A 13,940-nucleotide genomic window follows, 5' to 3' on the forward strand; every position below is an offset into this window, starting at 1 on the left:
ATCAGGTCACCCAGAATGGCTTAATTAATATCTCTACATCGCTGGGCTGACAATTGTTCCAAAATAGTCCCCAAGTGACTATTGAGATCACATTTTAGCCATGACAGCAGAATGGGGAGCCTGTCACACAGGCATCGGAATGGCCTGGGCTCAAAGCCCACCTGGGTGCATAACCACCTCTCAAACTGTCTGGCAGCGGGGTTGTCTCTCTTTGCTTTTTCAGTATGAATGGCTTCTGCTTTAAAGGTCAGAGTTCTGTTCAACAATAGTGTCCTGTCTCTGATGGGGAGAAGGGATAAATTATCAAAAAGTAGTGAATCTGTCCTTATTGGTCTGCACTCTGTATACCCAGTGCTTCTGTAAAACACGAAAGCTGCCTTTTTGGAACGCCAGATTAAAGTTGTCATTCATTCAAAAATTTCTATCTATCAACCCACTATAGCATAGCTCCTCCAATCGGCCAAATCCAGTGCCTGTGTCTGCGTTTACTGTGCACACCCTCCTGAGCCTCCCTCAAAATGTACCTGGTCCTCCGAGGTTTTTGTATAGTAAAACAAGTAAGAGATGATATACAGTTGTATAGCAGTCAGGTAAACCCAGCTGGACCTCTTCATCCTGCCCCAGTACCTCATCCTAATTCACATGTACTGTTCCAGAAATATCTACACCAGTGTGGGTGCTGCAGAAAAGATGTCTTCGTTGGAACTTGTTCTCTGCCTTCTCTTTATGTCTAGGCACTACAGCTAAGCTTTGTGTTTTCTCTTTTAGAACGAAGGCAGTCACAACAGCAATGTCAGGGGTTTAAATGTTCCATATAAAATAGGTCCTGACTGTGCTGTTACCTCGATGGGATGCCCCATGTTAATAAAAGGACTGTAACAGCACAGTCTGTATTTTGATCTCTGTTGGTGTGCAGTTACTGCTGCAGAAACTTATTAAAAATGATTATTATTATTATTTTGTTGTTGCTTTTTTGGTCTTATTGTTTTTTGTTTCTTCTGAATTATGGATACACTGTAAAAGATTGCATTTTTTAGTAGAAAGAAGAACCCCCGTGTTGATTTCCATAAACTGCCTCTTAAATCTTCGGTACTTAGAGGACGTTCGCACACTACAGTCTTGCAGTACATCCATAAAGTGGAAAAAAATGAAAACATCCAATTCAACGAGGGCCAATTGGGAAATAAAGATTTTTAACCCAAACGCTCTAACCTTAACACTGAGGCTAAAATAACCTAAAATAAATACTAAAAATGTGATAACTTCTGGAGTTTGTCCAAAATTAAATACACTTTACTGCTGTATTAACCCTAGTTTTCCATTGCGCCTGCGCAACTACTGCAAGCAAAACCCGCAGGCGTGTGTCTCTATAGAGACGGTTTGTTTACAGTTTTGTATTAGGTCACGATGAAGCTGAAAAGGTTTCTTCTTAGATATTATCCTCCAGGTAATAAATAATATCTTAAATTATTTCAAAATTATAGTGTAATTTATTTGCATACGATTTCTGTACGATTGTTTCCGTAACTATTTCAGTTTTTCCAACTTTACTTGGTCCACTGGCATTATTCTTTGTCTTCAGCATGTTTCCAGCTAGTAAAACGCGTTAATGAAATTTTGCTAAAAATATTTACGTTGCGAAAGGGTGACAGTAACAGCACTGCTGTTATGATTAACACGTTTTTACCACCACAAACCACAGTTCCTTTGGAAACGTTTCTTATATGTTCGGATTTTGTTGGCAAGCAAACTTTAAGACGTTCCGTACAATGGGGTGAAAGTTATAGGATGCTGACTTTTAAAAAACTTTAAACTTTTCACTTTAAATAAAGGAGCAAACTGGGACAACCACGTAGTTTAGCTGCGCTGTGAGACAAATTTGAAGGTAAAGATACTTCGTCTTGTATAGGCCTACTTATTCTGGGAAACAACAAAAAAATTAATTGTCGAACCAAATTTTTGTCATCATTATGTTTTCCCGCTTGGAAAAAGAACCGTGTTTTGTGTGTTAACCTACGTGCAATATACATAATTGTAAAGTTGCGGTTTTGTTGTTGTTACGATGTAACGGTAAGTTCTCCGTTGCTAGAACTACTGGAACAGACAACTTTAGCAGCTGTAGCGAGTTAGACCGCTGCCAGTTTGATATTGCTGTTGCATCATCATTAAATTAATTTATTCGGTAGGCTAGTCAGTCACGTTAATCCTTCCAAGTTATCCCGTCAGTCGTACACATTATGAATATTTGTTGGTTATCGATACAATGAACGCAACACCATGTGGCTGACATACGGAGTTTGCGGAGTGTCTGGTTTCTGTTTGGCTAGAAGACCGGGTTCACTTTTTAGGCCGTTTTCATCATATTTTCTTTATCTGTTGTCTTTGCGCTATGTAAATTATAGGTTTTATTGGACTACCTGAATGTATTTACTAGTTAATCCAAGCAACCTCCAGATTAAAATGAACTAAAAACTGACCATGCAACTCGCTTACAGGAATAATATTGGAGTTTGAGAAAGGGGGAGAACTGAAGACTAAATCTATTGATCTGCTGGACCTTTCTCCTGAGTAAGTCACTTCATGTCTTTAATATGTCTTACATTTGAATATGAAAATAACATGCATGTGTTTTATTTAAATCAGTTGTGTGCAGGTGCATGCTAGACTCTTAAGCCGCGTTTCCACCGCAGGAACTATACCCCGGAACTAGGAACCTTTTGAGGAACTCAGTGCGTTTCCACCGCAGGAACTAGGGTCTAAATTTAGTTCTGGGGGCTTTGTTTTACCCCCCAAAACGTTCCTGCTCGGGGGGTAGTACTTTCCGAAAGTACAGGAACCTTTTGGGTGGAGCTTGCAGCGCTGAACATTTCTGATTGGTCGAGTACTCGTAGCGTTTGTGTTGTATTTATTTTCCGCCATTACCCGCCATGTTTGAAAATATGCAGCGCAAACCAATTTATTTTCATAATAACTTCAAATCAAACTTGTATGTTATGCGGCGCAGTAGCCTACTTTTGGTTATAACCTGTCAACGTCTTGGAATTATAACGTGTGCTCTTCTGTTCTTTTCTTGCTTTAGTATTCGTTTTATAAAATGCTAAGCATTCGTGCTGGGACAGCATATTACGTAGGCTACCAAAACATTCAAACGGATTAATTCGGTTGCTGAATATTTTCTTCCGGATTTTCTTTGTTAGCCCGTTGTAATTGACTCAAAACGTTTGATACAGTTATGTGAGGTATGCGGTAGTTCTGCATAATTAATATTGGTGATACAGTACAAGCAAACTGGAAATCACCTTCCGCACTTTTTATCCGGGTAAAATAACAGGTTAATTCTAGTAATCTTCCCTTTAGCTTTTTCAGACTGCCGTAATTTTACTGCCATTTTTCAATTCCACGAAAAGACCAGGAAGACTATGGACTCATTTATGGTGCATGGTTCGCATCTGGAGGGCACACGTCGCTGCTCGGCTAGCAGTAACTTCGAAGGAAAGCAAACGGTGGCTGTACCACTACTAATTTACATTTTCACGCAAGTCCGAGTTTTCGTTCTATTCTTGTCATTTTGCGATTAGCCTATATGGAATTGACGACGAGAAAGTAATAAAACAGCTAATTGTTTACAACGTGTGCATGTTTTCTGTTGTTAATGAATGTGTTTGAGAGGATATATGAAAATCAATAAATACAAAAGTAACCATATATAGTCATTGTTGGTAACCCGTTGTATATAAGTGGAATAAACCCCTCCGGGCTGTCCCGGTTATTAGAAAATAATGTAGGCTACTTCGGTGGTAGTATGGGGTTACAGAAGAACTCATATGACAGATGGACCGACGACAACGTCAGTGGGCTAATTTACCTAATCTTCGCGGTACTTTAGACCCCGGTGGAAACGCAGACAACCATTGGCTGAAGGAACCTTTTAGTTCCTGGTAAAGTAGTTCCTGGGACTGAAAGTTCCGGGTAATTTCGGTGGAAACGTGGCTTTAGTGAAGGTGAATGGTTTGCTTGTCCTGTTCCCGGCCCCAGCACGGATGCAGAGGGGTTAATAGCAGAGATCAGGAGGACAGAACCACTCATCACCGCCTCCCGCGCCAATCAGGTCAAGCATCTGATCCTTCGGCTGCAGGAGAAATTGGGCCAACAGGAGGACCGCAGGTTCTACCTCTTCAAGGTCAGACACTCCTTTGCGGTGCTCTTCTTACTCATTTAAACGCGTATGGTTAATTTACCATGTGTTATTCCGTGGATGACGTCAAGCAATATTCCACCTGGCACTACAACAGTTTCGTAGTCGCTGTTGACGGTGACATCAGTGAGACGCAGTGCCAGGGTAGAACACTGTATACCTCGGGCACAGATTATAGTGGAAGTGTTGTTCCTCTTAAAACCTATAGAGGGCAGCGGGGCACAGCTACAGTGTGCAGATTTCCCTGGCACATCAAAGCCGGATTAATTATGTATGAAAATTGTACGGTCAAACATATTGATTTGGAATGAATAAATGCAGTCTTGTTTTCCGCTTCAGAGTGGTTTTGCTTTGGCTGTCCCTCCCTGCAGGCACTGCAGGCTCACATCCTGCCGCTGACGAATGTTGCCTTCAATAAATCAGGGTCAAGGTGAGTTTATCTGCTCAGTTCATACAGCTGTAGCTAAAATGGCTGAAGCTCCAAGCATCTGTATTCCAGGGATGTAGGAGCGGTAAAATGCTCTCTTTCTGTTTCTCCCCCATTCCCTCCCACCCTCCCCCCGCCCCCGCTGCAGTTTCATCACTGGCAGCTATGATAGAACCTGTAAAATATGGGACACAGTGTCTGGGGAGGAGCTGCACACCCTGGAGGGCCACAGGAATGTGGTGTACGCCATTGCCTTCAACAATCCCTACGGGTAACCTGCCTGCATCATCACTTTCACACCTGCTCGCTACCCACAGTCCTCTGCTCTTGCCCATTTCGCTGCCCATAATCATCCAATCTCACGGGAGGCATTTCAGTCACCATGCAGCTCTCTGTCTCTATCTCCCCTTGCGATTCAGAGACAAGATTGCCACGGGATCCTTCGATAAGACATGCAAGCTATGGAGCGCAGAGACGGGCAAATGCTATCACACCTTCCGCGGGCACACTGCTGAAATCGTACGTGTACAACCTGTTTTCCAGCCCTCTTACCGCCCATGTCGCTAGGATCAGTCACGCATGCTCCACCCTAGACACGGTGTGGAACAACTTTTGGCTCCACGAATGGCTTTTTGACCCGAGCGATTGTGTTCGGCAGGTATGTCTGGCTTTTAACCCCCAGAGCACCGTGTTGGCCACTGGCAGCATGGACACCACAGCCAAGCTGTGGGACATCCAGACAGGAGAGGAGGTGGCCACGCTAAACGTGCGTATCTGCGCAGTCCCCCTGCCCAGGCGACTCTGTCTTGCATCTCTGTCGCACACATTCATCTGTCCTTTCGTTCCTTCATCTGTTCCCCAGTGCACTTGTCCCTACTTCAATGGCTCAGCCTGCAGATTAGTGAGTGAAAGGCACATATGCATGGTTCATCAACAGGTAGACTTCTGATTAAGGCTAAACAGATGAACTACTCCCCGTTACTATTGAGCCAGAAGCGCTGAAGATGAGTTGTGATGTCGTATTGATGTGCAGATGGAGAGGCAGAGGAGTGAGAAGTTGAAACTGCAGTAGAAAGGGTTCGTCAGGTCGCTGTTACTGAAGGGCCCCTCCTGCCTGTACCAAGGTGCGCAACGTGAACAGGACTCACAGAGGACACGGGAGAGATGTTTTTAGTTCATCTTTCCTTTCATTTCTCTAGTATTCCCTGAAAAGTGAGATGTGTTCAAGACAAGATATCATAGTGAAGTGTATGGGCCTTAAGTTCTCTCTGCTTGCCTTGTGCTTTAGAAAGCTCACCTAAGTGAATGTCTCTCTCTCTTCCTTTCTCACTCTCTCTTTGTCCTCCTTCCCCAGGGCCACTCAGCTGAAGTCATCGCTCTGTCCTTTAACACGTCGGGTGACCGGCTGGTCACAGGCTCCTTTGACCATACCGTGTCCCTGTGGGACGTCCCGTCAGCCAGGTGGGGATCCGGGGGAGCGGCCGCATTCGACTCGCTGTCTTCCTCCGTCTCTCTGTCTGTCGCCCCATCTCTCTCTCTCCCTATCCGTCTGTCATTTCCTGCATTCCTGTTATCTCACCTTCCTCTCTCTCTCCGTTCCTCTGGCTCTGTGTCTGCAGCGTAGGCTTGCTTAACGCTGTTTTTCTGTGCTTTCAGGCGCATCCACACTCTGATAGGCCACAGAGGGGAGATCAGCAGTGTGCAGTTTAACTGGAACTGCTCCCTCATTGTCACTGGATCCATGGACAAGACCTCCAAGGTGAGCGTTCATTTTAAAGGCAGGCGGGGTGATCCTGATGCACAGCTTGTTCTGTTCCTGCGTTTATGAGTCTAGAGCGAGCCTCGCTGTGAAATGGAGCTCGGAGCACTTTTTGGAGAACTGATTGTCCCTGCTGTCGCCGGTCAGATATGGGACGCGCACAGCGGGAAGTGCGTATCGACGCTGGCGGGCCATGAAGACGAGGTGCTGGACGTCTGCTTCGACCTCACCGGCCAGCTCATCGCCACGGCGTCCGCTGATGGTAGGTTCGACTAAAACGGCGCTCTCCTTCACCGCCCCTCTGGGGGAGAACTGGGAGTGCAGCGTGCGCGAATGAGCCTGTGACCCGGATTAAAGAGCTCTCCGCCTCTCAATCACAGGCACAGCCAGGGTGTACAGGGCGGCGTCGGGCGAGTGCACCGCCAGACTGGAGGGACACGAGGGCGAGATCTCTAAGGTAACGGGGAGGTGGGTGGGGTGGGGTGGGGGGGGGGGGTCATGGCCCAACTGGAGCAGAGCAATCATTGCACCTTTGCAGGTTCAAGAGCTCCGCTCTAACCAGGTCACAGCAGCGATGTCACAGATGTTCCTCGTGCACTATTGGCTGGGCTCTGAGCATCAGAGACAGAGAGGGATAATGGCTGTGTGAGGGGCTCTTTTCATCCCTCGGTCTGTTTTCTCCCAGATCAGGACGAGTTCCAGCTCGGCGTGTCAGCGAGCCTCTGAAAAAGGGCCTTTCATTTTTAGAAATATGGGCACCGGTGTTTTCTGCCAGTGTGAGGCTGTTTGTTTGTGAAACACGCGTGGGAGGGTCTGAACCCCGGAATAAACCTGCAAATCTATGACCATTTGAGCACCTGCATCTGCACAGTCATTATAAACACTGCCAGCCCCCTCCCCCCCCACTCAACCCCCCAGAGAGCGACCATTCCCTCCGCAGCACTCGTGAGGCTCATGACTGCTCTGAGATCAGTGGCGATGACACTACTGCAGCCATTTTCAGCCTGGTCACAATGTGTTGCAGTGTTACTGTTGCACCAACACAGTGACTCTCTGCTAGAGAACAGGAGTTTAGCCACAGTCACAGTCTCGGTTTACTAAAATGAGCCGGATATAACTGACACCAATCAAAAGCTGATTTTGAAAGCTTATGCTACTGCTATACGATCAGTTTCCTTTGATTCTGTCCCTCCCAGCTCTCATCCCCACTCCTCCCTTTCCCCCAGCTCTTTCTGTCTTCCCTGTCTGATGTCTGGGCTCTCACATCTCGGCTGTGCTTTGTCATTGTCAGCCCATCCAGAATAGTTCCATTTCCTGTCTGGGAAAACCTTCCCCGTTTCTCTATTCAAATACATTTATCACGCCGGGGCTCAAGGGCTTAATAAAAACACTCTTAAATAAAATGGCAATAGTGAGAGTAGAGCTTTGAATAATCCCAGCCAGTTTTCAAATCTTTGCATCAACAATTGGATTAAAGCAGCTGAGGGAAGATTATGAGGTGGAGCCTGTGCTGTCAGATGTGTCCCTGTAGCCTGTGTTGTCAGACATGTCCCTAAAGACAATATACAGCTCTGCTGGGGAAGAAACTGTATAATAAAACTAGACAATTCCTGCAGACATTGTGAAGTGTAGTTATGGTTAGGGTGAGGGTTACGACGAGGGTTACAGCTAGGGTTAGGGTTAGGATTAGGGTTACAGCTAGGGTTAGGGTTATAGCTAATGCTAGGGTAAGGGTTAGTGTTACAGCTAGGGTTAGGGTTAGGAATACAGCCAGGGTTAGGGTTGCAGCGAGGGTCAGGGTTATGGATAGGGTAACAACTAGGTTTAGGGTTAGGGTTTCAGCTAGGGTTAGGGTTATATCTACGGTTAGGGTTAGAGTTACAGCAAGGGTTAGGGTTAGAGTTAAGGTTACAGATAGGGTTTGGGTTCGGGTTACAGCTATTGTTAGGGTTAGTGATACTGCTAGGGTTAAGGTTAGGGTTACAGCTAGAGTTAGGGTTAGGGTTACAGCTAGAGTTAGGGTTAGGGTTATAGCTAGGGTTTGGGTTAGAGTCAGGGTTTCAGCTATGGTTAGGATTAGGGTTACAGCTAGGATTGCAGCAAGGGTTAGCGTTAGGGTTACAGAAAGGATTGGGGTTAGGGTTACAGCTAGGGTTTGGGTTATGGTTAGGGTTACAGCTAGGGTTTGGGTTATGGTTAGGGTTACAGCTAGGGTTTGGGTTACAGTTAGGGTTAGGGTTAGGGTTACAGCTAGGGTTAGGGTTAGGAATACAGCTTGGGTTAGGGTTAGGGTAACAGCTAGGGTTAGGGTTACAGCTAGGGTTTGGGTTTGGGTTAGGGTTAGGGTTACAGCTAGGGTTTGGGTTAGGGTTACAGTTAGGGTTAGGGTTACAGCTATTGTTAGGGTTAGTGTTACTGCTAGGGTTAAGGTTAGGGTTACAGCTAGAGTTAGGGTTAGGCTTATAGCTTGGGTTTGGGTTAGAGTTAGGGTTTCAGCTATGGTTAGGATTAGGGTTACAGCTAGGATTACAGCAAGGGTTAGGGTTACAGAAAGGATTGGGGTTAGGGTTAGGGTTAGGGTTAGGATTACAGCTAGGGTTAGGGTTGCAGCTAGGTTAGGGTTAGGGTTACAGCTAGGGTTTGGGTTAGGGTTAGGGTTACAGTTAGGGTTAGGATTACAGCTAGGGTAAGGGTTAGGGTAACAGCTAGGGTTAGGGTTACAGCTTGGGTTAGGGTTTGGTCTAGGGTTACAGCTAGGGTTAGGGTTAGGTTTACAGCTAGGGTTAGGGTTAGGGTTAAAGCTTGGGTTAGGGTTTGGTCTAGGGTTACAGCTAGGGTTATGGTTAGGGTTACAGCTAGGGTTAGGGTTTGGTCTTGGGTTATAGCTAAGGTTAGGGTTAGGGTCTTAGCTAGAGTTAGGGTTTTGGTTAGGGTTAGGGTTACAGTTAGGGTCAGGGTTAGGGTTACGGCTAGGGTTAGGGTTAGGGTTACAGCTAGGATTAAGGTTAGGGTTACAGCTATGGTTAGGGTTAGGGTTACAGCTAGATTTAAGGTTAGGGTTAGGGTTACAGCTATGGTTAGGGTTAGGGTTACAGCTTGGGTTAGGGTTAGGGTTACAGCTTGGGTTAGGGTTAGGGTTACAGCTAGGGTTAGGGTTAGGGTTACAGCTAGGGTTAGGGTTATAGCTAGGGTTAGGGTTAGGGTTACAGTTAGGGTTAGGGTTAGGGTTACAGCTAGGGTTAGGGTTAGGGTTACAGCTAGGGTTAGGGTTAGGGTTACAGCTAGGGTTAGGGTTAGGGTTATAGCTAGGGTTATGGTTAGGGTTACAGCTAGGGTTAGGGTTTGGTCTTGGGTTACAGCTAGGGTTAGGTTTAGGGTCTTAGCTAGGGTTAGGGTTAGGGTTACAGCTAGGGTCAGGGTTAGGGTTACGGTTAGGGTTAGGGTTACAGCTAGGGTTAGGGTTAAGGTTAGGGTTACAGCTAGGGTTAGGGTTACAGCTTGGTTTAGGGTTAGGGTTACAGCTAGGGTTAGGGTTAGGGTTAATTGTACAGCTAGGGTTAGGGTTAGGGTTACAGCTAGGGTTAGGGTTAGGTTTTCATCAATGGTTAGGGTTACAGCTAGGTTTAAGGTTAGGGTTAGGGTTACAGTTTGGGTTAGGGTTAGGGTTAGGGTTACAGCTACGGTTAGGGTTTGGTCTAGGGTTACAGCTAGGGTTAGGGTTTCAGCTAGGGTTAGGGACTCAGCTAGGGGTAGGGTTAGGGTTTTGGTTAGGTTTAGGGTTAGGGTTACAGCTTGGGTTAGGGTTAGGGTTTCATCTAGGGTTATGGTCAGGGTTACAGCTAGGGTTAGGGTTTGGTCTAGGGTTACAGCTAGGGTTAGGGTTAGGGTTACAGCTTGGGTTAGGGTTTGGGTTACATCTCTGGTTAGGGTTCGTGTTAGGGTTACAGCTAGGGTTAGGGTTAGGGTTACAGCTAGGATTTCGGTTAGGGTTATAGCTGTGGTTAGGGTTAGGTTTACTGCTTGGGTTAGGTTTAGGGTTACAACTTGGCTTCGTTTACCGTTTCAGCTAGGGTTTGGGTTAGGTTTACTGCTAGGGTTACGGTTAGGGTTCTTCACCAATGACTAATGGACTCTCTACCAAGTCTAACATGGCATTCCACAATTTGTGGGTAATTTTGCCCTAGAGAGAGAGACCGGAGTACAGCTGTAGAGGACAGAGCATTGTGACATCACAAGGGTGAACAGACAGAGCATTGTGACATCACTAAGGTGAACATTCCACCATTCATTCTCTATGGGGAATAACAGCTCGCAGAAAATCAAATTTTTCAAAAACCGTGCCCCGAAACTTTCCACAAAGTAATAGCACACCATTCCCGATGAAGCCAATCGCTTTAACTTTTTGCATATGTATGTGGTGCGAACACTCTGGGAGGAGTAGCGGTCCAAAAAATGGGTGGAATAAATAAAGAATTATAACTAGACAATTCCTGCAGAAATTGTGAAGTGTGGTTGCCGCCAACGCAAAGTCGACTTTGTGCTGAACAGAGTGAACAGTTTCTGTAGTATAAGCTGAGACAGAGTATGGTATGCTATAACATCACGGCAACGAGTTGATATGCAACACACACATTCAGAGCTAAATTAACCCTTTATCAATACTTCAGATCAGCGATTTACTCTAGGTATGCTGTGACGAGTGGCGGCGAATCATAAAGCTAGCTGGCCAGTTCAGACTGTCTTGGAAAAACCTTTATATTTACACTGCACAACCGCACCATTTTAAAAAGCAAGACAGGGCTAGGGAGATTAATTTGATTGATTTATGGTTTTACGTTAAGTTTTGCTCATTTGTACCATTCAAATAAAAACATTTAACTGTGCTGCAATTCAGAGTTTAATCTGTTACCTTAGATACGAACTCATAGACACAGGTTAGCCGATTACATGTTAGCCGACCCAAATTTCTGGAGTTAGACCGGACCAGAAGCTGCTGCACACGTGTTGTTGACGGCGTTGTAGCACTTTTTAGTACAGTCTGGCTTGGTTGAGAACTCGTTTATTCAGTAGGTAAGAGCATAAGCTTTCTAACCAGGTATAACAGCACGTCTTTGGTTTTTTAATATCGTTTTTTTTAGGTCAACCGAAAGTGTTCGCATTAGCGCAATACATGCATGCGCTCTTTGTTAGCACTAGCATGCAAAGACGCTGGACCTGACGAAACGTCGTCAACGAATTTGCGTAATATCTTGTGAAATACTATTATTATTTAGGACTTCTGGGTATGCCTAAGCCATATGTTTGTTGATATACCTAGCTGACAGCGTTTTCATTTGGAATACCGTTTTTTGTCGTGTTTACTTCCGCATTCACCTATATGCTTAGTGATGGCTGGTGAGGACGAACAGCGGTCCGCATCACGTGTACAAAGCCGACCAATGCTGTAACTTCACCGTTCGCATGTGAATGACGTCACCTTCTCCATTCATCTCTATGGGAAAAAATTGGGCATAAAAAGTCATATTTCTCAAAAACCGTGCAGCGAAACTTTCCACAAAGTAATAGCACACGATTCCCAAAGAAGCCGGTCATTTTGACGTATGGCACGTGTATGTGGTGCGAAAACTCTGGGAGGAGTAGCGGTCCAAAAAATGGGTGGAAAGAATAATAATATGTGCGATAATAGTAGTGTGGTTGCCTTAAAGCAACCACACTAATAACATGTGAGATAATAGTAGTGTGATTGCCAAAGACAACCACACTAATAACTTTAATAATAATTTTATAATTTTTTGCTCATTTGTCTTTTAAAGAACTTTTTGTGACCAATTTCTTTTTCTTTAATTAAAAAAGAATGTTTAAAATCCAGATTCTGTAACAGACTGACTCGGTGAAAATATGTAGGCATGGCATGCCTTTCCACACACACGCATGCACACACACACACCTTGTTCTCTCTGTCTCTCATTTAATCACCACATTCCTCTCTCTTTCACACATTTCTTTGCTCATCTCCCTCTCTCACACATTCACACGCCGTGCCTTCTCTGCTTTATCAACCTCTCCGCTCTCGTTCTTTGCAGATCTGTTTTAACCCCCAGGGCAGTAGAGTTCTCACCGCCAGCGCCGACAAGACCGCGCGGCTGTGGGACACGAGTTCCGGCGTCTGCCTGCAGGTCCTGGAAGGACACACTGATGAAATCTTCTCCTCTGCCTTCAACTATGAGGGTGACACCATTATTACAGGTATTGAGCGGATGCGCTCATGCGCGCGGACTGCCGTGTTTGTGCGTGCGCTGTGTCCAAAAATACGACGCCATTTCCCCCTGTCTTGTTGTGTGCCGCAGGCAGTAAGGACAACACCTGCCGAATCTGGCGCTGAGGGGAGACCATGTCGCCTGGGCCCTCCTAAACTGAGGTGACTCCTCGGTCTCTGGATGGGAAATGACTGTTTAGCTGTCCTGGGGTCAGTAGACTTGAAACACTTTTGAACACGGCATGTTCGCATGACTGTCGAACTGCTGCCGAATATGGCCCTGGAGGTGAATGTCCGTATCCTCACTGTGGCTTCAGGTGTTCATCATTAAACAGCAAGCCTAGCTTCAAACTGATTCATCTTGGAAAAGAGCAGAAGACAGCTGGACGCGATATAAACAGGAAGTTTACACAAAATGCTGGGGAAGGTGTATCGCGGGCCGCGATCAAGGCTGTGTGAAAATTTAGAATAGCTTGGCTGGCCAGCCTGCACACACACAAACGCAAACCCACCATTTTGCCTTTGCAAATCTGCCAAATTTGAATTTGTTTGAAGTCTACTGAGCCCTTTAGCTCAAATGCCTAGTATTAATGTGAAAATACAGTATTTGAATTATACTTCATTAAGTATGATCAGAACACCCCCATCTTGGATACACACAACACTTCCTTTCAACCCTTCTTATATTTACTTTGAATGCTATATTTTCCTCATACCCTTACTCCAGCATCTATGTGTTGAATACTCTGTAAGTACATATTGGGACTGGAGTGAACTCTGTGTTGCTAGAGGATGCATATAATGTCTAACAAGGAAAGATTTAATTATTATAAATGCATTGAATTATCTGTCATCTGTCAATGAGGAATGCTAGTTTTACTGCCTTGGTTTTCCATTAAATTTCCCTGATAAAAGTATCAGTGTGTTGCTGTTTTATTAAACAGTGAACATCTTTTCCCAGATCATCAAAATTTTTACCAAGATGACGCGAGACTCAAGTTTCACCTTCCTTTCATCCTTTCCTCGTTTTAAAGAAAAAGTGTGTAAAGGCATTAGCTGGGAAAAGTTCAGGAAATTCATTTTGTAAAGAATCTGCCTCAGGCACAGCAGGTTTCTGTCACAAAGGGGACAACAGACTGAGAAAGTTTAATGAGGTCATTACCTAATAGGAAGACAATTCCAGGCACAGGCAAGGTTGACATCACAGTCACCTGGCCATTCTCCGTATTAGATTGTAATTCAAACTGATCTGGAGGCACAGGCATAAAATTTCCACTGACACCTTTTGCTCAAAGCACACATA

General features: G+C 45.2%; 1 protein-coding gene across 1 annotated transcript; it reads left to right on the plus strand.

Annotated features, from left to right (window-relative positions):
- The first annotated feature begins 1,340 nt into the window (after positions 1-1,340).
- Positions 1,341-13,554, plus strand: daw1 (dynein assembly factor with WDR repeat domains 1). The gene is made up of 13 exons (XM_064302671.1): positions 1,341-1,447; positions 2,496-2,568; positions 4,036-4,180; positions 4,567-4,625; positions 4,771-4,893; positions 5,042-5,141; positions 5,281-5,388; positions 5,977-6,083; positions 6,279-6,381; positions 6,529-6,643; positions 6,762-6,838; positions 12,465-12,627; positions 12,729-13,554. The coding sequence occupies exons 1-13, from the start codon at positions 1,408-1,410 to the stop codon at positions 12,761-12,763; spliced, it is 1,248 nt and encodes a 415-aa protein (XP_064158741.1). The 5' UTR covers positions 1,341-1,407; the 3' UTR covers positions 12,764-13,554.
- The last annotated feature ends 386 nt before the right edge of the window (positions 13,555-13,940 follow it).

This window comes from Anguilla rostrata, chromosome 12, assembly GCF_018555375.3.
Source record: "Anguilla rostrata isolate EN2019 chromosome 12, ASM1855537v3, whole genome shotgun sequence".
NCBI classification, from domain to species: Eukaryota; Metazoa; Chordata; class Actinopteri; order Anguilliformes; family Anguillidae; genus Anguilla; species Anguilla rostrata.

Excerpts from the sequence above, each read along its gene's own strand:
- daw1 (XM_064302671.1), top strand. The coding sequence starts at position 1,408 with ATGAAGCTGAAAAGGTTTCTTCTTAGATATTATCCTCCAG. Across the intron at positions 4,181-4,566 it reads GCAGGTTCTACCTCTTCAAG|GCACTGCAGGCTCACATCCT; the intron begins GTCAGACACTCC and ends CCCTCCCTGCAG. Across the intron at positions 6,084-6,278 it reads TGGGACGTCCCGTCAGCCAG|GCGCATCCACACTCTGATAG; the intron begins GTGGGGATCCGG and ends CTGTGCTTTCAG.